Source organism: Patiria miniata, unplaced genomic scaffold (assembly GCF_015706575.1).
Source record: "Patiria miniata isolate m_02_andy unplaced genomic scaffold, ASM1570657v1 HiC_scaffold_29, whole genome shotgun sequence".
Classification (NCBI taxonomy): Eukaryota; Metazoa; Echinodermata; class Asteroidea; order Valvatida; family Asterinidae; genus Patiria; species Patiria miniata.
The window spans coordinates 3,479,016-3,504,087 of NW_024037068.1; the positions used below are offsets into that span (position 1 = coordinate 3,479,016).

A 25,072-nucleotide genomic window follows, 5' to 3' on the forward strand; every position below is an offset into this window, starting at 1 on the left:
TCCAGATGTCCAAAATTGAAACCCCGGCGATTTGAAAGTGAATTTTGTTTTTGCAACATGATCTTGAAAATTTATAAGGGTGCACAACTGGAATAAATCTCATCTCAGCCTCAACAAAATCAGCTTAATACCCCCAAAAATTTAAATATATTTATATTTTTAATCAACTAGTTACTCTTGAAACATCTCGTTGATACATAGCGCGAGGACAAAGTTAGAAGGGGGAAAATATGTATCAATGCAACATCATCAAATATGAAAAGCATTTGAAAAATAAAGAAGCCAGTTTACAGAGAGGGTAAGACAAAAAGACTAGTCCCCCTACCCCTTCCGAAGAACAATAGAGGGACTGGAAATGAGTCTAGGAAAGACATTGTTGTGTCCGCGCACTGAACGATTGGTGGCGCACTCCTGTCGGGGTCGAATTGGAGTACATTTTTTACTCTGGTGGAAACAAACAAACGTGATGTAGTTATGGTGGTGATCGTAAACGATTTTTTTTCTTCACGCTCACGACGGAATTTCAACCTTGTTTACAAAAATTCAGAGTGAATGGTATCATCAAAACACAGTATAATGCAACTTAACAATGGTGACATTGTGTCAGAGACGATTTAAGCTGCAGTGAATGTTGCATTGCCTTGAATTTAAGCATGGAACGTAAGTAAAAAAATGCATTAAATTTGTTTTGCTGGCTTGCCCCTCGATCCTGACCTTCACCTTCTCCTGCTTTGCATAGACCTAATTAAGATTAATGAAATTGAAAAGGCATTGCAATTTGTCATTTGATTGTGAATCGGTCTCCGTTTTTCCCCCCGTTTGTATGCCTACCGGCACTGCATTGAACATGCGCAGTGACTGCGGATTGTGGAGTTTAAGACACCTTTCACTTTAGGCTGTTTTAGTGTTTAGGGGGGTCAGACAAGTTGACCGTTGAGACAACTCGACTCGGGACAAGTCGACCATTGAGACAACTCGACCGTTGAGACAAGTCGACCGTACGTGTGATAAATGGAAAGACAACTTGACCGTATGTGTGATAAATGGAAAGACAAGTCGCTTCGCATGTTTTTGGGCCTAGTTTTGGTGATGGTACCGGGAATTTTGACGGCGGCTGATTGCCGTTTGGGAGTTATGACACATGAGTTTGTTTTTTTGTTGCATATAACAGAGCCGATATAGCGCAGCGTGATTGTATGTGCACATCGTTCGTTTTTGCCGGGCCTGTGCGCGCATCCCCGGTCAACGTGGCCGTACCGTGCACGGTGGCATCGTTTTTGCCGGGCTTGTGCGCCCACTTATCCCATCCCCGGTCGGTCAACGTGGCCGTACCGTGCACGGTGACATCGTTTGTGCCGGGCCTGTAAGCCCACTTGCCGCGCCGGTCGACGTGCCCGCGTGCCGGGCCGGGCCCAGTCCTCGCGGGCGGCGGGGCGCGCCGGCCCGACGCGACGGCCACCAGATCGGAGCACCCTCTGTGCATCGAGTAAGCCCGTGCTGCGCCCGGGACCGGTCCTGCCACAGATTTATGCAACTTTTTCTGCTCCACCCATGTATACATGCCCATTAAGTCGAGCTGTCTCAACGGTCGAGTTGTCCCGAGTCGAGTTGTCTCAACGGTTGACTTGTCTAACATTCGTGTTTAGAATGTTTAGTCTTTTTCAAAAATGATCTGCAACCTAAATGCTGAATTTTCAACAGTATTTTGGTAGAAAATAGGGCGATGATGTGTGTCTTCGGGCCCGGTTCCTATATGGTATAACTATAAGGGACCAAAATCCACTTTTAAATTATTTAGCCTACCAAACTAGTTGGAGACATTAAGAACATGCAAATATATGGGCAGGGTTTTACATTTTTCAGCCTAAATTTGGGGGTAAAATGACGATGACACCAAAAAAATGCAACATGAAAATAAAGATGGCGATCACCACACGATGTACATGATGTACCGTGATACCGTGAACGTGCAAGGCACACTGAATCGCACGGTATCAACCAAACCGCGTAGGAAAATCGCAATTTCTACCCCAAGAAACTGTTCAAAAATTACAAAAAAGGTTTCATCATATTGAGAGAAGTCTGCTTCAGGTTGAAAAGGTCATTTTTGAGTAATAAAAAACACCCTATGTCATCATCATCTAGACCTACTTACCTACATGTAGATGAGTCCAAAAAGTTAAAAGTGGGTTTTTGTTCTCTTATTATAGGAATGGGGTCCTAAACTCCACAATCACCAATGGTTTTGGGACTGAAAATTTTTACCAAGACGTATCTTGGTCTGGTACCTTGCTTGCATTGTCATTGTGACGGCATATTTGCAGGGGATGGGAATCAGACCTAAAGTTAATGTCAAACTTTACTTAATTCCAGGGCTTTAAAACCATCGAGTGTACGTTCGCTCGATTTGATGGGGTAATTTATTTTCTTATAACGTGTACTTCACTTTTAATGCACTATAAATGAGCATACGCAGAGCAAGTGCTGGCACCAGTGTTCTAGCCAGGCATCAAATAGCGCTAGCACCCGCTACGCTTTCGGAAATAAGCGCTACGCTTAAATCGCGCCGCTACGCTACCGCTGCGCTATAAATTTTGGTTGCGAAAAAAAATCTGCCGTTTGTTCGTATACAAGCGCAGCGACTTTGAGCATTGCGCACTGGCCGTACGACACAGCGAAAAATAAACAACGATCCCACTGCACGTACCCCGTACGATACCCCTACCGTGATGCTGCGCCACACGCATTCGCTATGATAGCAATAAGCACGTGCTGTTTTGTGCTGCGTAGATACAGCGCTCCGTACGGACGTACGTGGACCACACCATTTTGCGCTATCGGGTGTGCTTTCCTAAGGTCAATATTTACAAGCATTTCAACTGTTTTAAAATTATAAATAATACTTTTTATCAAGTCCGAAACATATAACTGTTTGAAAATAAGTCCTTCAACGTCGGAACATAATTTTCGTAAAGGATTTATTCGAGAAACGATGTCGAAAGAAAGGTTAAGCACCCCTACGATATCAATGGATCCGTCCCCAAAGATGGCCGCACGTGAAGAATTCTTCTCGAAGAATGTCGCTGTCGAAAATTTGGATTTTTGACTACACTACTCGTTGCTGATAATAACAGTTCAATAAGTTTGGTAGTAAAAACGGATCTGTTTGTTCTTAGGACAAAACCAATCAGCAAGTATTGCAACAAAACAAGTTTTTTAGCGCTCCACGAATGCGTAGCTTTCTCAAATGCTGAGGGAAATTTGGTCGCGTAGTTCGCCGGCGTAGCCGGTGTGGGCTGGCCCGCGCCGCGCCCGCACGCCGGGCCGCGGCCGGGATAGGAAGCAATTCCCGGTGATTATTTCTCATCGTCATTATCAACAATTATATTTTTTAACATAACAAAAATGAGATTTCTCCTTCACATTGTGTTGTAGCATATTGAAATTGCAATCGCCGACGACTTTTTATGTCTGAGACCTCCATGGTTTTACAATTTCTCTCCCTGCCGATCGGATGGTTTTATTTACAAATTTAAAATCGGAACTACTGCTACTACGGCAGCGCTACACAACACAAGGCTTCTTGAAATATGAAATGTTCATGCGATTTGTTCTCACACTTAATATTGACAAAGTAAATCCCAATTTTTTAAAACATTGAGGAACTACTAAAAATGGTTAAACATCGGAAAGCATCGATCTTGGAACAACTTATACATTGTAAACGTAATCTAAAATTTGAAAACAGAAGAAACTTTACAGGAGCAAGAGTATTAATCATTGAAACAAATAAAACAAAATTTCTTATAATTTTAAACACTTCTGCTAAAAAAAAATCAGGGGAAAGTGGCAGGGAATCGCCTCAGATTGCACCACAGAGCATCTAGAGTCCAAAATTTTCCGGGGCCCTTAAGCGGGCCCCGAACCCCACGCCGTAAGGGCTTCGCGCTCCGCGCTCGCATTAGGCTCGCCGAACCAAAATTACCCCTACGCTATAATTTCACCCAGGCTAGAACACTGGCTGGCACAAGAACGGAAAAATGCGGGACCGGCTCACGGAAGGTTAAAACATTTCACTATGAAAATTTCATTGCATTACTTATGAGGCATTATGAGCCTTTCACAGCCTCTGGCTCTAAAAGGCTCATAAATTTGTCCCTCTTCCAATTCCAAATAGGTCCTGGTCTCTGACTTCTATTCAAAGATATAAAGGAAGTGGTCAGAAATAGCTCGAGATTATTTCAAATTTGCTTCATTCAACATTCGCTCATTGGTGTGTTATTTTTGTTTTTGTTGCTTCTTTGTGTTTTTAGCTGGACACAGGAAGCAGTGGCAGAAAGGAGAGTTTCCTATTGAGCTTCCCAAGGGACAGGTATGCAGAATGTTGGACAGTCACCGACTCAAAAATTCACTCCTGTTCCCCTACCATGCCTTTTACACAGGCTAGTCACCAACGGTCAAATCATATTTCTGTTAGGCACCATGACTAGTCAAATTCCATCAACAGACAAAAGCAGGCAACTGGTAGGCACAGCGGGCTTATCAATCTTCTACGGTCAAAGCAGAGAGCTATATCGGGTTTCATAACAATCACAGCCAGTCAATCCTGCTTTATGAAGGCAGGGAACACTAACTCTTAAAATTAAAACAGTCGCTTGATTTATTTTGACTGCGAGGCTGGCCTTGTTGAAATTGCCAACCAGAGAGGGAGGGTTTTAATGTAGCTATATTGTCAAATAGATACAAAAAAGAAAGAGCAGTTTTAAATTGAAGAAGCAGTAATGTTAAAAATGGACCAAGAATGTAGGAATGTTGCACATCGTCTTATTCAAGTTTGTTTCAGAATTTTTTGTTGAACTATAATGAAACATTTTCTTTCCTTCCTCAGACTAACACTGTCAAGGAAGATGTACCAGACAAATATGATGAATACCTACTTTTACTGCAAAAGAAAAACAGGCAAGAGCACATATTTTTGTGTACAGTAGCCGTTAGCACATTTTTTTCCCCACATTTTCAAATGACTTTCCTCTTTACAGGGTGAGTCAAAAAGAAAGTGACCGAATTAGAAAAACAGTTTTAAAATATGTGGCTCGTTGCATTTCATAAAAATAACATAGGGATAAAGTTCATCTTATTGACTAGTAACTGTGAAAAGTTCATGTAACTTGCATACTCTATTAAAATTATATCTATTTAATAAAAATACCACAAAATTCAGCTGTCCACCACTGATCATTTACTGTTCTATGAACTGATGAATGCCCATTAAATACAATGAAACATGGACGTTTTCCCACCTCCGTGAATGAACCAAAAGTTGCAAAAGAAAACGGGGAAAAAAATCGCCATCAATATTTCAGGGAATAAAAGAGTTGACTTGTTCCTCATTCAAGACACAAAATCTGACAGTAAAAATAATGTTTCAGTTTTGACTCAACTGATTCAAATCTCATTTCTAAGTAGAATGTCTTTGTGTAATCTGTAATTCTCACTCAGCTCAATAGCTTCCAATGGCATTCCATGGACAGCTATAAAAAAAATAGGTTCTTTTAGTAAAACACGCATAACTTCTGACAGCATGGATCAATTTCAGTAATTTTTTTTCAAATGAGTGGAAGAACATGCTCTTTTAAGACATACTTCATTGGTGTATCAAATTTGGGTGCTTTGTAAGAAAAAAATTAATCCAGGTCACTTTCTTTTGACGCACCCTGTATCTAATAAAAGATAAAATTTCAAATCAGTCTTTTTTATTGTGAAGCAGATTTTGATATTTTTCCCATTCCTTTTCCTAGGGATTGTAACATATTTCTTACTATTATTATTATCAGTGTTCTAGCCAGGGTGAAATTATAGCGTAGGGGTAATTTTGGTTCGGCGAGCCTAATGCGAGCGCGGAGCGCGAAGCCCTTACGGCGTGGGGTTTGGGGCCCGCTTAAGGGCCCCGGAAAATTTTGGACTCTAGATGCTCTGTGGTGCAATCTGAGGCGATTCCCTGCCACTTTCCCCTGATTTTTTTTTAGCAGAAGTGTTTAAAATTATAAGAAATTTTGTTTTATTTGTTTCAATGATTAATACTCTTGCTCCTGTAAAGTTTCTTCTGTTTTCAAATTTTAGATTACGTTTACAATGTATAAGTTGTTCCAAGATCGATGCTTTCCGATGTTTAACCATTTTTAGTAGTTCCTCAATGTTTTAAAAAATTGGGATTTACTTTGTCAATATTAAGTGTGAGAACAAATCGCATGAACATTTCATATTTCAAGAAGCCTTGTGTTGTGTAGCGCTGCCGTAGTAGCAGTAGTTCCGATTTTAAATTTGTAAATAAAACCATCCGATCGGCAGGGAGAGAAATTGTAAAACCATGGAGGTCTCAGACATAAAAAGTCGTCGGCGATTGCAATTTCAATATGCTACAACACAATGTGAAGGAGAAATCTCATTTTTGTTATGTTAAAAAATATAATTGTTGATAATGACGATGAGAAATAATCACCGGGAATTGCTTCCTATCCCGGCCGCGGCCCGGCGTGCGGGCGCGGCGCGGGCCAGCCCACACCGGCTACGCCGGCGAACTACGCGACCAAATTTCCCTCAGCATTTGAGAAAGCTACGCATTCGTGGAGCGCTAAAAAACTTGTTTTGTTGCAATACTTGCTGATTGGTTTTGTCCTAAGAACAAACAGATCCGTTTTTACTACCAAACTTATTGAACTGTTATTATCAGCAACGAGTAGTGTAGTCAAAAATCCAAATTTTCGACAGCGACATTCTTCGAGAAGAATTCTTCACGTGCGGCCATCTTTGGGGACGGATCCATTGATATCGTAGGGGTGCTTAACCTTTCTTTCGACATCGTTTCTCGAATAAATCCTTTACGAAAATTATGTTCCGACGTTGAAGGACTTATTTTCAAACAGTTATATGTTTCGGACTTGATAAAAAGTATTATTTATAATTTTAAAACAGTTGAAATGCTTGTAAATATTGACCTTAGGAAAGCACACCCGATAGCGCAAAATGGTGTGGTCCACGTACGTCCGTACGGAGCGCTGTATCTACGCAGCACAAAACAGCACGTGCTTATTGCTATCATAGCGAATGCGTGTGGCGCAGCATCATGGTAGGGGTATCGTACGGGGTACGTGCAGTGGGATCGTTGTTTATTTTTCGCTGTGTCGTACGGCCAGTGCGCAATGCTCAAAGTCGCTGCGCTTGTATACGAACAAACGGCAGATTTTTTTTCGCAACCAAAATTTATAGCGCAGCGGTAGCGTAGCGGCGCGATTTAAGCGTAGCGCTTATTTCCGAAAGCGTAGCGGGTGCTAGCGCTATTTGATGCCTGGCTAGAACACTGATTATTATTATTTATTTGACCAGGACATGTCACACAAGCAAATAATTACAAAAAATCAAGTGCATGAACGTTAGGAAAAACTAAACAAAACAAGTAAAATAGTGTTTTGTTTCAGGTATTTGGTTTCTTGCTGAAATTTCTAAGCAGCAGCGTTCCTTCCCAAGTTGCAGTAAAAGCATTTGGTGTGTCATAATTTCATGTTTGCCCTTCTTGTTCCACAGGGTGTTGAAGAAACTGAAAGCCAAGGATGACAAACAGATCCAGCTGGAACAGAAAGAGCAAGGTTTCTCCCTGTACGTCAATGGGGCCAATCAGAAGCTTGGCCTGACAGGTCCAATCAAGCACTCACCCAGGAGGCCCAGCTCAATGAAACCAAAGACAGCTGGAGGTCAGTTGTTTGTTCACGTTGGACTGATTTCTATTTTTTTTTTAGATTTTGCAGAGATGATGTAAAATCCAGAGTTGTGTGACTTGTGACTCGGCCTCGAGTCCGACTCAAATCCCATTTTCCGTGACTCGCACTCAGACTTGAGTCATGATGATGAATGACTCGGACTCGACCCTGCGGACTCAGACTCAACCTGTGTGACTTGGGACTCAACCAAAATCACCACAAATCACTTAAATCAATATTAGGTTTTGCCCTTCACCGACGTATAAACACTGTATATACTGTGGGTGTTACCTCCCAAGTGAAAGTTGGGGGAAAAAAATCACTCGGGTGGGACTCGAACCCACGACCTCCTGCTTTCTAGTGCAGACGTCTCACCACTTGACCACCAAGCTTACGGGATCGGTTGGCTGGTTCGAATCTGATATACATAAAAGCGGGTACCGCATTTAACTATTCATAAGATGGAATTTTTTTGTGATGAATTTTACCTCCCAAAACTCCAATGGCTATAGTGTTTGTACACGGATATTGGCCAAGGGATGAGGAATATAGTATACAAATATAACATGGTTTGAGAGTGGATAGTCGATATTAGCTCCCAGAGGTATTGGAAGTTGACAAACTAGTTCCTGAGGCGAAACGAAGTCGAGGGAACTAGTTTGTCAACTTCCAATACCGAGGGGAGCTAATATCGACTATCCACCCAAAATGAACCGCACTGTATTTGCATATTACTACACCTCATACATATTCAGTTGCCAAATTTTCCTGTTGATGTACGCACCTCGGCATAAAATCTTTGGAGAAACTTGTCCAGCTCACCAGAAGAATATTGCTCAATCTGGCTTGGTAAACAGCAAGAATAGCAGCTGGCAGGGGTCGGTGAAAGGACCAGTGAGAATTCGGCCCTCGATCATGAATATGTATGAGGTACGGTAATATTATTTTTGTTCTAATCTTAAGACTCCATAATGTTGACTATGTTGCAGATATCCCTCGACGTCCCGTCCGCGGTCTCCATGGTTACCAGGAGGAAGATGACGCAGAAGCCACGAGCAGGGCCAAGACTGCACCCAGCAAAGTGCAGAGGAGGAATTGGCTACAGGTTAGTACCAAACATACAGAGTGAGTCAAAAAAAGCAAAACCTAAATGTCGGGACCATTGTTTTAATGAAGTTAAGCATGTAGCACTTTCAAAATCTAGGATATGAAAGCCCAATTTATAGGCTTTCTTTTCATACAAGAATCATTCAAATCGCTCATGTACTTTTCAAGTTATGGAATTTTAAACACAACTACCGTTTTAAAGTTCTGTCCACGGATCACAAAAAGGTATGCGTTCTTTCAGCAAAACAAAAACAATTCACACACATCTCTATGTGATTTGTTTTCGTTTTGCTGAAAGAACACTTACCTTCTTGGGATCCGTGGACAGAACTTTAAAACGATGGTTGTGTTTAAAATTCCGTAACTTGAAAAGTACATGAGTGATTTGAATGATTGTACTAAACGAAAGCCTATGAATTGGGCTTTCGTATCCTAGATTTAGAAAATGCTACAAAAAACTTCACTAAAGCAATAGTCCCAACATTTGGGTTTCGCTTTTTTGGACTCACCCTGTAGAGGGCGTATGCAAATCCCGTTCTCGGGTGACGCCAAACATTGTTCTCGGATGGCCAATTACGAACGCCCAAGTGTGTGTGGAGTGAAGCTGGGCAGAAATTCAAGATGGCAACCGCCGTATTAAAACGCCAAATGATAAGAAGCGACAATTAAACTGAATTAATGCGAAAAATAATTGAAATCCCGAAACAGCTATAAAAATTATGAATGCAAAACAGTTTTGTGTTACAATATTTGCTATAAAATACTAACCCCCAAATCCATCCATTTCTGAAACTTACAGCAAAAGCACATGTCAAGATTCAACAAAGCAGACTTATGCAGCAGCAGATATTGTATGCAATGGATTTTTAAAAATAGTTTATATCTGTGTTTTCGTTCTTTTCCTCTTCACAGCAATCCTTTGACATCAAGACCAACAAAGGAGAGAAGCTTAGGGTCAGGTCTCGCTGGGGCAAAGGTTGGTTTGGAATACATCTGCCAAGAGTTATATAGGTCATCTTTAACACATTGTATTACATTGTATATATTCCATGTGAGTCCATAAAACCATACAGTGCTCAGGCGCAGATCCGGGGGGGGGGGGGGGGGGGGCGGAAGGCCACCCCCTGCTCTGACACAATATGTCCGTCTGTCTGCTAGTCTGAGTATCACCTGTTCTCCACGGAGCCCTATCTCCGGTCGAACGTCTGATATATCTAGGAATGCAAATTTAGGCGGCACCGCACGCCAGCCCATTGGAGTCGACGAAAACAATTATCATAGGGATGCGTGTAAATGGTTTTCGTTTTGCTGAAAGAACACTTACCTTTTTTGTGATCCGTGGACAGAACTGTACAACGGTGTTTGTGTTAAAAAATTCCGTAACTTAAAAAGTACATGAGTGATTTGAATGATTCTTGTACTAAAACAAAGCTCATTAATTGGGCTTTCATATCCTAGATTTTGAAAGTGCTACATGCAGAACTTCATTCAAAAATTGATCTTGCCATTTGGGTTTCATTTTTTTTTACTCACCCTGTACTGTGCAAATATATTTTTAATACTTAATTTTACCAGTTTTGTCAGCGAAGTATTTCATTTCCGTTTTTTCCCTCCATAGATGAAGATGAGGCTGATTGTGAATATGAAGATGATTTTGAGATGTATGAGAGTGTGAAAGCCTCCCTGCCCCAGACCCAAGCATCTCCTCCTCAACAAGACACACAAGCATCTGCCGAGGAGCATCCTGAGCAAGAGGACTATGACAAGGTTTGTTCCATCATTCAAAACATGGACTGTACTCTCTAAGTATGTATAGATATTTGAGATGTATTTTTTTAAAAACTGTGAAAAAAAGGCACTTTGAGGGTTCGGCTTTTTTGGAAACACCCTGTACAATTGGAACTTGTATTAAACCAGATTGGTTTAAGACAAAACAATTTTTAGCGGTGTGCCTCGCATTCCCAAGTGGATTGCATTTTCAAACTCTGAATTCAATTTTGTATGTTTGTGTGCCTAAATTGACATGACGAAGTAGCTCATAGATGATTCCATACACTTGAGTATTTCTGAGTTGCAGTATTTGTGGTGGGTTAAATTAAACTCTGTAGTCGTATAGACTGCTTGCTCAATATTCTGGAATGTTGCAGAAGAAGTTGTGATCAACACAGGCAAAGGGACCATCCATGAGAAATAATTTTTAAAGAATTGACAAAGTATTTTCGGACTGTAAAATGTATAACCTTTTTTCCTTACTCAAAGTTTAGCCAGAGTTTTATTTGTAAACAATTTGTTTGTGTTCATGCCTTTAATATATCACCCGCCCCACCTTGAAGCTGTGCAAAGTGGTCAAACCATCTCGTCACCTATTGTCGCGTCAGTGCAACAAGGTCGTAACTCCATTCTGCAACAAAGTTGTATCTCAATTGAATACGCTTCATGCAACAAGACCGTATCTCGACGTCAGTTGACTTTGTGTGAACATCCAGGTTTTACGAGATACAACCTTTTGACACTCTGAAACTCGCGTTTCATGTACAGACCATTTTAGGAGTTACGACTGTGTTGCACGTACAGGACAATATAATGACGACTTTTAAAAATTCTGTCCTCGCAGATTACAGAGAACCTGACGTTGATACTAGAGGGGCCCACGGATGGCGACAGCGACATAGAAATAGATGCAGGAGGCTACAAGAAAGGGAGCGTTGCCAGGGTAACAGATGAAGAAGATGATGAAGACGATGAAGACGAAGACACAAGCGAGCACCTCCTCCTGAGTATTGAAGATGTCAAGGTAAACACGGTCGTCATCATTATTACCCCTGATTATCAGGACATTAATTCTTGGAATCATGACCCTGAGCTTTGACGATAACATGATACGTACTTTCATTATTAGTGTTACTCCTGATATGATTGTCATGCCTATTGTTCCTGGAATTTCTAGGAGTATACATGACCCTTGTTTAAAAAAAAACAACCTCATACAAATAAAGGCAATTGAAACAAAGTGTCAAGCTTAGGGACACAAGTACCCAAATGACATTGTAAGCATTCTGTGAAGTCCATAATAATCCTGGCATGACCCTCAAACAGTTTACAATGTATGTGCTGTGTACGTACATTGTACTTGAATAATATATATAATTTCCAGCGCCTTGAGTACCTAATTGTTGGTAGATACGTACGCTATTTTGGACTCCGGTATCACTGTTAAAAGCTAATTACGGATTTGTAGCCAAAAAATCCCTGCTTCTTTTTAACTGTATTTTCCTGTTTGTGTTTTCTTTTAGACACTAAGACGTAGTTTGGAAGCAAATGCTGACATACGATGGAGCCTGTCAAACAAGGTATGTCATATTTGGTCCTAGCCAATTTCTTGATTTCATACTTTCAGCATTTGTAAACTCATCGTTTGAATCCATAGAATCTCAAAATTCATTTCAGATTTGTACAAACTCCTTTATAAGGGCTCCCTTTTTATTCCTCAGCTTCTCATTATTTTTTTTGGAATAAAATACTCTGTATTTAGGCAAAAGAACTAAATTCAAACGTTGAGTAGAAGTTTAGATATGAAGCTGGAAAGACCCCAAAAAACCCCACTGTTTTGCAACATTTCCTGAGACGATTTTCGCCTGTTCGTTGTTGGTTGCTAATGTACTAAGGAATTCATATGGATGCCCTAATGTGAGCAACTAATATTATCTACGAACATGTACATTGAGTAAATTTTTTAATAAATTCTTGTTGAGTGTATTTCAGAGGATGGCAGGTTAATATGATTTATGTATTTTTTTGATTTTTTGAAATGTACATGTATTTTCATCAGCGTGATGGAAGTCCTGCAGCTTCAGATGATGATAAGAACTCAGATGAAGACGAGGCGAGAACTGACATCAAAGATGCATTAGATGAAGACATTGAAGAGCACATCATGGCTGACAGTCTGGAGATGAGACGAGATGTGGCACTGGAGCCAGGGGATATGATTGTCCTGGAGTTTGCATCATTGCCAAACAAAGGTCAGACATAACTTGGGCCCAATAGAGTCTGCAAGTTGACCTCAGAAATCTGTGAGATTTCATGAGAATCTGGGCACCATGTATGGGCTCCGTGCGCCAACGAACGAGGGCACGCTTTTACCACTTCTGAGAGCCCATTGGATGGGACACCGCATGAGCGCACTGTAACTCACGAAGTACGTACGTTTTTTTTTATCCTGAATGTGCACAAAGCCAAGTCACAGCGTCTATGCGCTTCAGGCGTTGTCGGCACGCGAATACGTTCGAATTTAACTTGCGATGGTCTCCCAGACTAATCCCTGACCCCAGTAACTATGGATCATTTGAAGTACGCAGTGGATGGATCCGGAACCAGTCTAGGTCACCCCCAACTCTCCTTTCCTTGTCGTTGATGGGGTACTTGTGCACGGAGCCATAGGATCTACAACGTGTGTAAAATCCTATTTTTTGCATGTATTTTGTGTCCTGACTGGGCCCATCCAGTCAAGGGCAATATATGGACATTTCGAAAGAAAAGAAAGCATTACAATTTACAACATACTGAAAGTGTGGCAAAATCATGACAATTATAAGATAAAAATTGTTGACCTCAACTTCCATTCAATCAATCACGGAGATAACAATTGGGTAAATTGAAACAGGGGAGTCTGTGACTAGACTAGTCAGTGTTTGGTACCAAGAACTTCACATGAAAAATTGAATGCGGACTGGCGAGACTTATATGCTCTATTTCATTACTGTGCATGCTGATAGCAAAAATCCCAGCTTACTCTAGCAGAAAATTCCAGCTTACTCTAGCAGAAAATTCCAGCTTACTCTAGCAGAAAATTCTGCCCTTATGGTTAGCGTATTTTGTTAGTAAGAATGGATTCTTGGCTTGTACACATGTGGAAATTGCATGACTAAGATTCTGTGCTTACAGGATTAGCACCAAATTTCTCTGCTTGTGCGTTTGCGTAAAATGGTGATCGTATGCAAAGAATTCTTTGGTTAGCAGAGCTATGAAATTGGGCCCTGATAATAACATTCTATGAATTTACTTTAGTGCTTAGTACTCATTCCCTCATGTAGAATACCTTCAGACGAGTCCAGCACCTGATTTCACGAAGCTCTACGACGCATCGCAGCCCGACTTGCGATGTGTTGAACGCGTTGTAAGCTCCTTGACAACGGCTTAAAGTCGTCGCAAGTTACGACGTGTCTAGTGGTAATCGCAAAAAAGGGAGCGTCCTTTTCTCAGCCAGTTTTATGCCATAAAAAAATACTTAACCGGTACTATAATACCGAGACAATGTGTGTAAAGTTGTAAATAGAAACTGCATTGAATAAATATGAATTAGCCTGGAATATTGCAGTTGAAATTTCAAAGTAGCTATACAGTCCACTGAGGGCTTGTTTTCCTTTAAAATTGCATCACACATCCGCCATTTTGTTTATCGTTTTAAAAAATTTCGAGAGGAGATTTGACGACTTTTTGTTGAATATCAGACGACTATTTACTGTACGCTGACTAAACACATAAAACAGTAACTGAGTTGTGCTATAAATACACCTACGACGTGTCACATTTACGACATGTTTTGTGAAATGGATCGCAGGACGCGTCGCAGCTGCGATGCATCGTAGGGATACGACGCATCGCAGCACTGCGATGCATCGTAAGTTATGATGAGTTTCATGAAATTGGGTGCAGGTCGCAGACATTTCTGTTTTGTTTTTGTTTTTTGGGTTTTTTTTGCTAAGAATGTAACTTGTTCTTTTTTAAACAGGTCCAAGGCAGCATAAAATGCTGTCAGCAAAGTAAGTCATACATAATTCTTAATTAATGTACACTTACTAACATGATTTTAAAATTAATATACATTTATATCAACCCAAACAAAAAGTGCTTAGTTTTGATTGGAGTTCAATCTTAACCTCAAAATGGCTGTGCTTGTTCCGCTATGTCTACTTGGAGCAATGTAGATACTTTCTTTGGAATCTTATTCAGAATGAATTGGTACCGCCTTTGTACTGTTCTGAAATTAGCAACACTTCTTTTCATCAACTGACTTCAAAATATTGTTTTCCATTCACTATAGGAGGAAACCAGATGCAGATGAGGTTTCCATGGCAACAAGACAACCCAAATCCAGCCTAACAGCAACTCAGAAAGATTCCAGAAAATCGTCAGAGCTGAGGGAACTTAGAACGACCTCAGGTAAAAAGAAATTCTTAAAACAACAATTTTGAAAATGTTAAACTTTTTTTGGACAGGTTAGTTTTGACAAGCCCCCTTGAAACAAAGACATTGACAAAATGGGAACCGCCAAAATAGGGCTGGATAGCTCAGTTGGTAGAGCATCGGAACGGCAATCCGGAGGTCGCAGGTTAAATTTTGAAATGTGTTTTTATAAAGCGCATGTATCCACCATTTTTGGTGCTCAATGCGGTATCATTATTACCCTGCTCATTGGGCCAATGAAACATTCCAAATGCAATCTCAGCTCCCTGGGGAGTATACAGCTCAACGCTGCCATTTCAGCGAAAGCAGCTAAAATTAATCACAGTAACTATCTCTGCCCTGATGGGTACCCATTTACTCCTGGGTGGGGAGAAGCAATGAGTGACAGAGTGCCTTGCTCAAGGGCACACGCACAATAACCCCAGGCTGGACTCGAACCCGCAACCTGCAGAATTATCCACGGACCTTGAGTTTAATGCTCCATACCACAAGTCATCGGCATGATCCCCTTAATAAAATTGTTCTCGCATATGATTCTTGGCATCTTCTGTCAATGATTACTCTTTAAGATTTCCAATACTATTCCAGAGCTTCTATGTCTAGAAGATCCTCCATTGACCTTGATCATAAGTTATGAATGTTCATTCTCCCACCAATAATTCTGTGCTTCCATTATCAAAGCCAGGGTTATAGCTATGCTGGCCGGCACTGGCTGACAGTAGCCGGCATTCCAAATCATTGGCCGGCACAGGGGTGAAAATGAAGCTTGCCGGCCAGCACAAATGTTGCTGCATACACGGCGATTTTGAAGTTTTGACAGACAAAATAGTCCAAGAAAATTCACTGAAGCAAAGGATTGTCTCACTTTCCTCCAGTTTTATTTGCTAGAAATTTTTTTATCAGAAACTGTCATTTGCCTGCTTGTATTCGCTAGAAAACAGCCGGCACTAAAAACTTTCTAGCCACAACTCTGATCAAAGCTCACTTAGATATTTTTTTTCAAACCTTGAACCTTCTTCCAGCCCCCTCCCCTTCCCGACCCCTCTCGTCTCAGAAGAAGCGATCGGAGAAGGACTGGCAGGCAACCGATGACATGTCGGCCATCCAGAGGGCCATGAAGGCAGAGAATGAGGCAGCAGCCAGCAAGAAGGGAGCCAGTGGGACGAGGAGTGCACCCCCACAGGCATCAGCAAAGGTTTGGAAGAACCTTAAGCCGCTCTCAGGTTGACCTGCTACAGTGGAACGTCGCTATACCGAACACTGCTATATCGAACATTCGGCTATACCGAACACCAGCCATGGCTCCCAATTTTTGTGAACAAAACGTACCGAACATTGTTGTTGGAAATGTTAACAGAAGAGCGACAAATGGCTATTATTAAAAACTGTGTAATTACATAATTCAATAGTCGCACGCATTCAAAGTCGTCTTCTAGTAACTACCAGGGCTTACTTGGTGAAGTTCTGCTATGGAATTAAAAATGTTTATGGACAAGTTTGGTGATTCCGCGCGTGGTTTGTAAATGCAACTACACAATAACAATGAGTAAAAGAGGGCGCCACTAATGTGTGAAAATCGCTACCGAACGATCGCTCTTACGAACAATTTCTGTGGATCCCACGATGTACGTTATAGCGACGTTCCACTGTATTTGCTTGCACCGCGGCGGAAGTCACGCTCAGGTCACAAAACTGAGAAATCGTGCTAGTATCATGGAACAAGCGGCATCTCGACACAGAATAATCGCAGCCATGCTCACCTCACTCACGACACAACGACGAATCACAATACGATTAGGTGATCCAAATGCACGCACGACTGTCGGGAACATGTTCCGTCCTGGCGCAGAATTCAAAATTGTTCTACTTTTGCAACTGTTGATGTTTTTTAGTGGCGACTGATGCCGATCATCTACATATCATCACACGCTACACTCAGGTTGCATAAAATCGGTGACTGATTGTTTTTTTTGGGGGGGGGTGAGTAAAGCAACCCTTTCTCACAAACGTTTTCAATTAGCAAAGTTTGGGTTCATAATTTGAACAGAAAACCCCTAAACTAAACAGTGTCTTCCTGAAACGACATCACAGCAACAGCGGCCTCAGTTGTCTGGAAAAGCATGGAAAACTTTACATGTTTAAAGAAGTGCACTTTTCAATAAAATTAACCAAATCAAACAGTTTTCATGCATTTAAGAGGAGTAGAAAGTTGCACAAAATGTGTTCCTCAGAAAAAGTGCATGGTCCAATCATCGCATGGACCCTTTAACTTACTGGTCTAAAAGTATTCAACAGTTGTATGTTTGGACCCCAAACTTCACATTTTGTATCCAGTTCATCACATAATTTATTTCATCCTTGTCATCAGATGTCGTCAGCGAGGCCGTCTCAAGTCACAGAGCAGCCTCGCTCTGCTTCTGTTGCACCGATGGATCAACCTGCCGCTGCTACGGAGCCTGCTTCAGCCCTGACGTCCCCTCAGGATCTGCTGTCCTCACAGAATCTCAATGAACACAAGCTGGCCTTTGTGCTGGACAAAGTCAAGCATATGGATGCAAGGTGAGGGATAGCTGAACTTTAACCCCGCATATTTGACCTAACCTGGCAAAAAGTGACCTTAGTCAAGCTGTGCATTTGGGGACAAGGTTTATTAACCCTAACCCCCTAGGCCCTCTGGCTAGGATGCAACCTCAATCCTGCAAAATCCTCCAATTGCCACCAAGAAAAAATTGGATTCAGCTTCAATCCTCCAAAATCATCCGTTACTTCGTGAATTTAGTCTGTGGAGGGTGACCACTGCCTCAATCCTCCAAAAATCCTCTGCCAATAACTGCTATGGTTTGAGGCAGTGCGAATGGCATTTAGAAGCAGTGCGGATGAAATACGAGAAAAACACAGGGCTGATTTATGCATGGCTGAACATAACCAATGCAGGATATGGCCTACTGGCTTGACGTAATGCATCCTCCAAGAAAAAGCATCTCCACAAAAAAATATTTGCCATTCATCCTCAATCCTCTAAAATTATCCAAACCAGCAGGAGGATTTTGGAGGATTGAGGAGGGTCAGGGTTAATGTTGTAATAAGTTGTTTTTGATTTTGTTTTTGCATTTTTAACCTTTTTTTTTTGGTCAAAAATGCTGCATGTGAGTCTCTACATGTTTGTTTCTTGTACCTCTGTCATTTTGCCTCTGAAGAAGATCTTATTAAGGTGATTTTTATATATTTAGTGGTTCACAATCAACTTCAACTGCCACCAATTTCTTGAAAGGCCGTTTTCTCAAAGCCAGTTTGGTATTTAAATGACCTGAGGTCATTCGGGATAACATCGCTGATGTGATGTTACGCGCACGCCAATTCTGCTGGTAATTACACGCAAGCATCGTGCACCTGATATGACCCATGACCCACATCATTGTGCACATGCGCAGTTGAAATACCCAACTGGCTTATTGTTTTTAAATCCCTCCAAATTATTGGTTTGTGCAAATGATACATAATTTGGACGTCCAACGTATACCAGTTCATTGTTTATATCACCGGCTTTCCAACCATGTGCATAGGAAAAGTCATTCTGTGAATTCGATGATTTTACCAGAGCAGGCATGTGAATCCAAATGTAGAGGACATTGAAGCAAAGACCAAAAGCCAAACTAATTACTCATTGCACGTGCGCAGATCACAAAGAAGGCTTTTGGCAGCACTGGGGAAAGTCGAGGAATCGGCCAGGATAGGGGATGATGACACAACCCCTAGCCACACACCTAGACAAGACGGTGGTCAGACAGCGACAGACAACAAACCGCATACTGCGGAGGATGATCTAGACAGATCAGCTGTGTTCACTACACCTATGCTGGCTCCTAGAGCAAAGGTTTGTTAATGTGTTAAGATTTAGATTCCAGACTTGTATTCGAGTCTGCAAACATCGAGTCCGAGTCACCTCTCCTGAGTCCGATTCCTGAGTCATGCAGGTCGAGTCTGAGTCCAAGTATGAGTCTGCAGGGTTGAATCTGAGTCCAAGTCATTCGTCATCGTGACTCAAGTCCGAGTCCGAGTCACGGAAATGGAATTCGAGTCGGACTCAAGGCCAAGTCATGAGTCATACAAGTCTGTCCATTTCCTGTGGCCTGTGTTTGCGCAATTTCTCCTCCCGTAAACTTTAAATTTGCAACTTTTCAAACTGCATAATTTTTCATAAACCGTTGCCATCTTGGACGATTTACAGTCTTTGGTAGCCAACGGGGTATCAAAATGTAGCAAACAAAATGCCCCAAAGGTCTATATAAATGATGTCATCATAAGACGATCACATTCAAAATTATGACCCCTCCAATAAGTGTGGACTTTCTTTTTTTGCGGTGTTTAGTACACGTGCTAATGGTCTGTTGCAATGTATTTGACCACCAGAGTGCAGCTGCCACTGGATCGAGTCAACCAGCCCTGCCCTCTTCACCAGTCACCACCACCACCTCTGCTGCCACCACCACACCCACCACCCCGACCCATGAGTTCACGCTAGAGGCCAGCAGCAACTGGGGTCATCCGAACCGGATCGGTCTGACCGATGTCCAGTTCTTTGACCTGGCGGGCAAGCGGGTCAGCTTGAGCGCTGACAAGATCAGGACGACTGGAGCATGCAGAGATGCCAAGGGGGAGCTGGAGAACATTATCAATGGGAAAGCCAAGGTTAGATTCAGGGATACTTCCCGTGCTGAGTTTACCCCATAATGAGATTACCCCCAGTATGCAAATGCGCATTTTCAGGTTGTTGAGTATATTTGGTATGCAAATCATTGTTTTCTAAACAAATTAAAACAAAATTACAACCTTGCTCAATATATTTACATCGTGTTCCTGGTTTCAGACAACAAAGGATAGGAACATGTGGAGCTGTGCATACCAGCGTGGTGATTGCCTGAAAGTGCTGTTCAGTATCCCCACCGGCGATACCGCGACGACAGGCATCTCACGAATCGATGTCTGGAATTACAACAAGAGCCTGAAAGTAAGTCGACTCTAATTGAACGAGACAGTTTAATACAAGAAAACCATGACTGGTCGCTTTATTTACTGCTTTCAAGAACCCCCTGGAAGGTACACAACGATGGTCGGCCAACCATTGTTGGAAAAAAACCTGACTTTTTTCAATACTGCCCCCAATTTACCAATTTTAGTTAGTCCACTTTTTTGTTTGCCATCTGTTGCACATCCTTGAACGAGTGCAAGCCAGCTACTCTAGTTCCCTGACATGACATTTTCCTGACGTCTATAAGTTGCTCTCCTTTGTCTCAAGTAGGGTCAGGGAACCAGACTACAAGAACATCATTTTTTTTTCTTGGTTTTTCCAACATCTACTAACACAAAACTTTATGAGGTCAATGAAACAATATTTGCTATAAACTATACAAACCCCCAAATCCATCCATTTGTGAAACTTTCAGCAAAAGTAAAAGTATATTACAGTGGAACGCCGCTATTAACGATCATCGCGGAATCCATAGAAATTGTTCGTAATAACGAACATTTGGTATAACGATTTGAAGCTGCCGGTTCTCTGGTACTCACTTTAAAAAAAAAATGCCCTTTAGAACTCCACCCTGCATGCCCTGGTAGTTACTGAAAGATGACTTTGAATATGTGCCAACTACTGAATTACGTAATTACACAGTTGTTTTTAGCATACTACCCACAGCTATGGGTGGCTGTCTCCTTCTATTCCTTGGGGAAATAATGGCCACTTGTAGCTCTTCAATGTTCGAGACGTTTTGTACACAAAAATCGGGAGCCAATCACAATGTTTGGTATAGCCGAATGTTCAGTATAGCGGTGTTCGGTATAGCGATGTTCCACTGTACCTTTAAAAGTTTGTCAATTTTTCATTTGCCATGACATTTTTTTGGTTTAATTGCTCTTTTTTTTGTGTAGGAGCTAAGCATAGGTGTGAAGGATGCGAGTGTATTCATGGATGGCAGTCTAGTGTGGGCGGGGCGGATTGACAAAGGCTGCGGCAATCAAGTCTTTGATTACATGACGTCCATCGTTTTCAGTGAAACAAGGACTGATGACCCTCAACAAGTCAAGCCCCTCGACATGGATTCCGACAAACAAAAGAGTGCAACCGCTATTTCGAGTCCAGTCTGCCGAGACACGAAACAGCCGCTGCATAGGAACAATAACGGTTGCCGAGACGACACGAAACGCGTCAGCGAAGAAATCGACAAGGAGTTGTTTGCAAAGGAAAGGACTCCTCCTACGACCCAGTCACAAGAGGGCGCTCGCCAAGTCTCTCGGACTGTTGAACAAGAGTCTATTAAGAGGAATGATGCAGAGGAGAACAGGCCGGAATTTCCACGCAGCAAGACAACGATTCTGAAATACTCCACGGAAAATTTGGAGATTCCAACCGTTGATGACAGCCTTGAGATCTATGCAACGCCGAGGGTGTCCAAAAAATCCCCAACACAACGGTCACAAGAGGTAGTGGGCAAAGAAAGACTCGCGTAAGTTTTTGAAGTCTCTGAGATGTTCACAGCGGCACAGATGTTGTTTGTAATATCAAAGAAAACTCAATTAGCAATCCATTCACTGTTTGAATAAGCATATTGTAGTAGACTGCCTAGCCCAAGGACACAATGCTCAGAGAGTAGGAAGTCTCCACAGCCCACTGTTGACCGATCAAATCTTTACCAAAGCCCGATGGGCTGGCTCTTAATAAAGGAGTTTTATACATTTTGAATGCTGTGGGTTGCACAGGTCTGGCCGAGCCACAGTGATCCTTAAGGGGAGACCAGACGATAACGAGAACAGCCAAGAATCCCAGTCAGAGGAGGTGGAGCAGAGCCTGGAAGAGCCATCCATGATGAAACAGCTACAGAGCATAACAGGGTATGTCAGGAAAATAGCAGATCAAAGTCCAATATTTCTACAAAATATGTTTGTACAAGCTTAGGACTATTTTATTCAGATTTCAGATTCATCAGTTTACATGTGCATGTACACGCAAATGACCGAATGAAGCACCATGTTCCCCGTCAGGGTTCAAACCCGGGTACCATGGTACATGGGTCGAACGCTGTAACCACTGGACCACGGCGCTCCACATAAAACTTCTATTGAAACTCCACATAAAAATTCTATTTACAATGTAATAGACCGGTCCATTAAGCCCCGCCCACTGCACATGTTTAATAAGACCAATCCATTAAGCCCCGCCCACTACACATGTTTAATTGACCAATCCATTAAGCCCCGCCCACTACATATGTTTAATAGACCAATCCATTAAGCCCTGCCCACTACACATGTTTAATTGACCAATCTATTAAGCCCTGCCCACTACATATGTTTAATAGACCAATCCATTAAGCCCCGCCCACTACACATGTTTAATTGACCAATCTATTAAACCCCGCCCACTACACATATTGGGCAACAATATATGTGCTTCTCCAGTGCCACACTGCATGTTCCAGACCCACATGTGATTGGTCGAAACTTTATAGGTGGGGCTTAGTGGATTGGTCTTTTGACATCCACCTCCTGCATTAGTTGTCAGTTTCTCTTCTTTTTCTCAGTTTTTCTTTTTCTTTTGTCTGTATCTGTCCTCTTTTCTCCGCCTCTTGTAGAAGCAAAGAGAGGCCCAAGTGGCTCCGCCCATCCTCTGATAAACAGACTGAGTAAGTCTCTCTTGTATGGAAAGGAAAGATCTAACTAAAAAAGCGCACGCACTCACAAATAACCGGCTTGCCAAGACTCATAAATTTTGTGGTTTCAACTCTTTTCACTCTTTGAAACATTTCAAACCAAAATATGAATGAAATCAACTTTGATGTGTTCTGTTGGTACCTTCATCCTTTGAGACTAAAGATAGCGTTGGTACAAAATTGGGGCAAAGCTTAATGCTGGGCATGGTAGCATGAATGCAGTTTGTTAATTTCAGGGTCAAACAAAAGGCACATAGGATCATTTGCATTCATTCAAAAAGTAACCTAGGGAATTATTAACAAAACAAAGCTTATTGGGATTAAAGATCGTACACACTCCGTGAAATTATTCCGTCTGGCTTGCTGTCATTTAAAAGAAGAAATCAAGAAATGTAGGTGATTTCCAATGATCAGTCAATTGACTTGACCATGTAGAGAGTTCTGTGGACGAAATAGCATTTTGCAATCGATAGATTTTTCATGGTTTTTCACTGTTTCCTTGAAAACTGTACTATCCACTGAGATGAACAGCTTGGGGTTTTGAACCGTCTTCTTTGGATTTTGAGTGGTGCTATTATTGAATGTGAACATCATGCATGAAAAGCCAATGATCCTATATGCCTTTAACTTGTGGTAGACATAAGTGTGACAATAATCTTGCAGAGCTTGCAAAATAACCTGTTTATTGTTCTGCACAACAATTGGTGATTGTAACATTCAGAAGCATTTTCTGTACATGTTTTTGTTCATTTTCTGGTCCGCCCTTCAACATGCACGGCTGCTTTTGCCTGGAATCCCAAACTTTTCTGCATGAAAATTCTACTACGGAAGAATTACAAAAATACCAAAAATAGTTCCAAAAATATCTCAGAATTGTGCTGGGTTTGTTGGCAAACATTTCAGAAACAAATCTAATAGCATTGTATAATATGGTAAAGTAAGCCTAAAATGCATTTCTTTTGCAGTTTTTCAAAAAGGTTTTATTCTTCATGTACATTCCAACGCTTGCTTTTCACTTGACAAAAGGTATCCTGTTCAGATAACCTCATCTCTAAAACTTTCTGTCTCATTTACATTGCTGTTTTCTCTCATGGTTTGTTGCTGGGCCATTGTTCCACTTTTTTTCTTTCAGCATACGTATTGTTGTAATTGTTCAACAAATTCTGCTTATAATGCTAATGAAAAAATGAAAGTCCATGTTACTTAGCTGATATTTTTGAGTTCGGTTCTGCTAAAACTTGATCAAAGACATCAAGTGTTATTTTTAGGAATATTTTGTTCCTTGTTCACAAATCTGAGCACAGATTTTCCAGGATTCACAAGTGGCCAGGTGAGTTATAAAAAAAAATGAAAATTCAAAGTCGAACAAAGAAATTGACTGGAGTGGGGTTTGAACCTGCGACCTGCGGACTACGTTCCGATGCTCTACCAACTGAGCTATCCAGCCGTATGTTGGCAGATCCCCGATACGTCAATGTCTTTGTTCAAGGGGCGCTAGTCAGAAGCCATAAAACCGAATGTCATGCAGCCAGGGATCACGCCCAAAGTCACGCAACAGACCTCGGAAATAGCAAACGGGGATCACTCAGAGAGGACACAGCTTTTTATTACAAATTTTCAAATGAATCACAAAGTTGGTAGAGTGCAGGAAAGGTAATCTGGAAATCGCAGGTTCAAACCCTGCCCCAGTCAATTTCTTTGTTGAAATTTTCATTAATATCTGTTGAATTGTTTTTTTCCTAACAGTGACGACAAGTCCAAGAGGAAAGCCAAGAGGCCACCATGGCTGGGGAATATCAGTGAGTAATACTAGTCTTTTCTCCCTCCACAAAAAATCCACACTTTTGATCTCTGGCTGTGCTTTGTGGTCAGACATGGTCATATGACGGCTGCCCAAGGCGCCTTTACATGCCTTTGACTTCACCACATTGTATTAGCAAGACGGATCCAGAACAAAAATAATTTTTCCCCAAAAAGTGGGTCCACATAAGTGTCTGGGTTTTTTGCAACGTCACTTAAAACAAAAAATGGGGCTCATTTTTGGAGGGGCCATGGCCCCCGTTGCATTTTCCTGATGTTCATGTTCACCATGTAACCAAAAGCCATTGTTTATATGTTAAAAATAGTTTATCAATTTCATGGAAATCTTTTTTTTCTCGTCCTTGTTCTTTACGTGTTGAAGATGATGAAAATGCTACCGATGCAGAACCACAAAGTGACCTTGTAGGAGAAGTCAAAAGGGAAGATGAATCGATGAGT

At 41.6% G+C, this 25,072-nt stretch overlaps 1 protein-coding gene across 1 annotated transcript in view; it reads left to right on the forward strand.

The window, feature by feature from the left end:
* Nucleotides 1-457: 457 nt before the first annotated feature.
* The window catches only part of LOC119735777 (katanin-interacting protein-like), a 42,500-nt gene continuing 17,885 nt past the window's right edge, over nucleotides 458-25,072 (forward strand). The window contains exons 1-22 of the mRNA XM_038209700.1: nucleotides 458-660; nucleotides 4,314-4,372; nucleotides 4,889-4,959; nucleotides 7,582-7,748; nucleotides 8,744-8,859; nucleotides 9,774-9,837; nucleotides 10,480-10,628; nucleotides 11,476-11,655; nucleotides 12,155-12,211; nucleotides 12,691-12,883; nucleotides 14,653-14,683; nucleotides 14,965-15,083; nucleotides 16,130-16,302; nucleotides 17,476-17,666; nucleotides 18,786-18,981; nucleotides 19,518-19,796; nucleotides 19,975-20,115; nucleotides 21,036-21,610; nucleotides 21,864-21,995; nucleotides 22,736-22,786; nucleotides 24,560-24,612; nucleotides 24,996-25,070. Coding sequence (XP_038065628.1) covers nucleotides 654-660; nucleotides 4,314-4,372; nucleotides 4,889-4,959; nucleotides 7,582-7,748; nucleotides 8,744-8,859; nucleotides 9,774-9,837; nucleotides 10,480-10,628; nucleotides 11,476-11,655; nucleotides 12,155-12,211; nucleotides 12,691-12,883; nucleotides 14,653-14,683; nucleotides 14,965-15,083; nucleotides 16,130-16,302; nucleotides 17,476-17,666; nucleotides 18,786-18,981; nucleotides 19,518-19,796; nucleotides 19,975-20,115; nucleotides 21,036-21,610; nucleotides 21,864-21,995; nucleotides 22,736-22,786; nucleotides 24,560-24,612; nucleotides 24,996-25,070 — 3,079 coding nt within the window. The 5' untranslated portion in view covers nucleotides 458-653. The remainder of the gene's footprint in view (nucleotides 661-4,313; nucleotides 4,373-4,888; nucleotides 4,960-7,581; nucleotides 7,749-8,743; nucleotides 8,860-9,773; nucleotides 9,838-10,479; nucleotides 10,629-11,475; nucleotides 11,656-12,154; nucleotides 12,212-12,690; nucleotides 12,884-14,652; nucleotides 14,684-14,964; nucleotides 15,084-16,129; nucleotides 16,303-17,475; nucleotides 17,667-18,785; nucleotides 18,982-19,517; nucleotides 19,797-19,974; nucleotides 20,116-21,035; nucleotides 21,611-21,863; nucleotides 21,996-22,735; nucleotides 22,787-24,559; nucleotides 24,613-24,995; nucleotides 25,071-25,072) is intronic.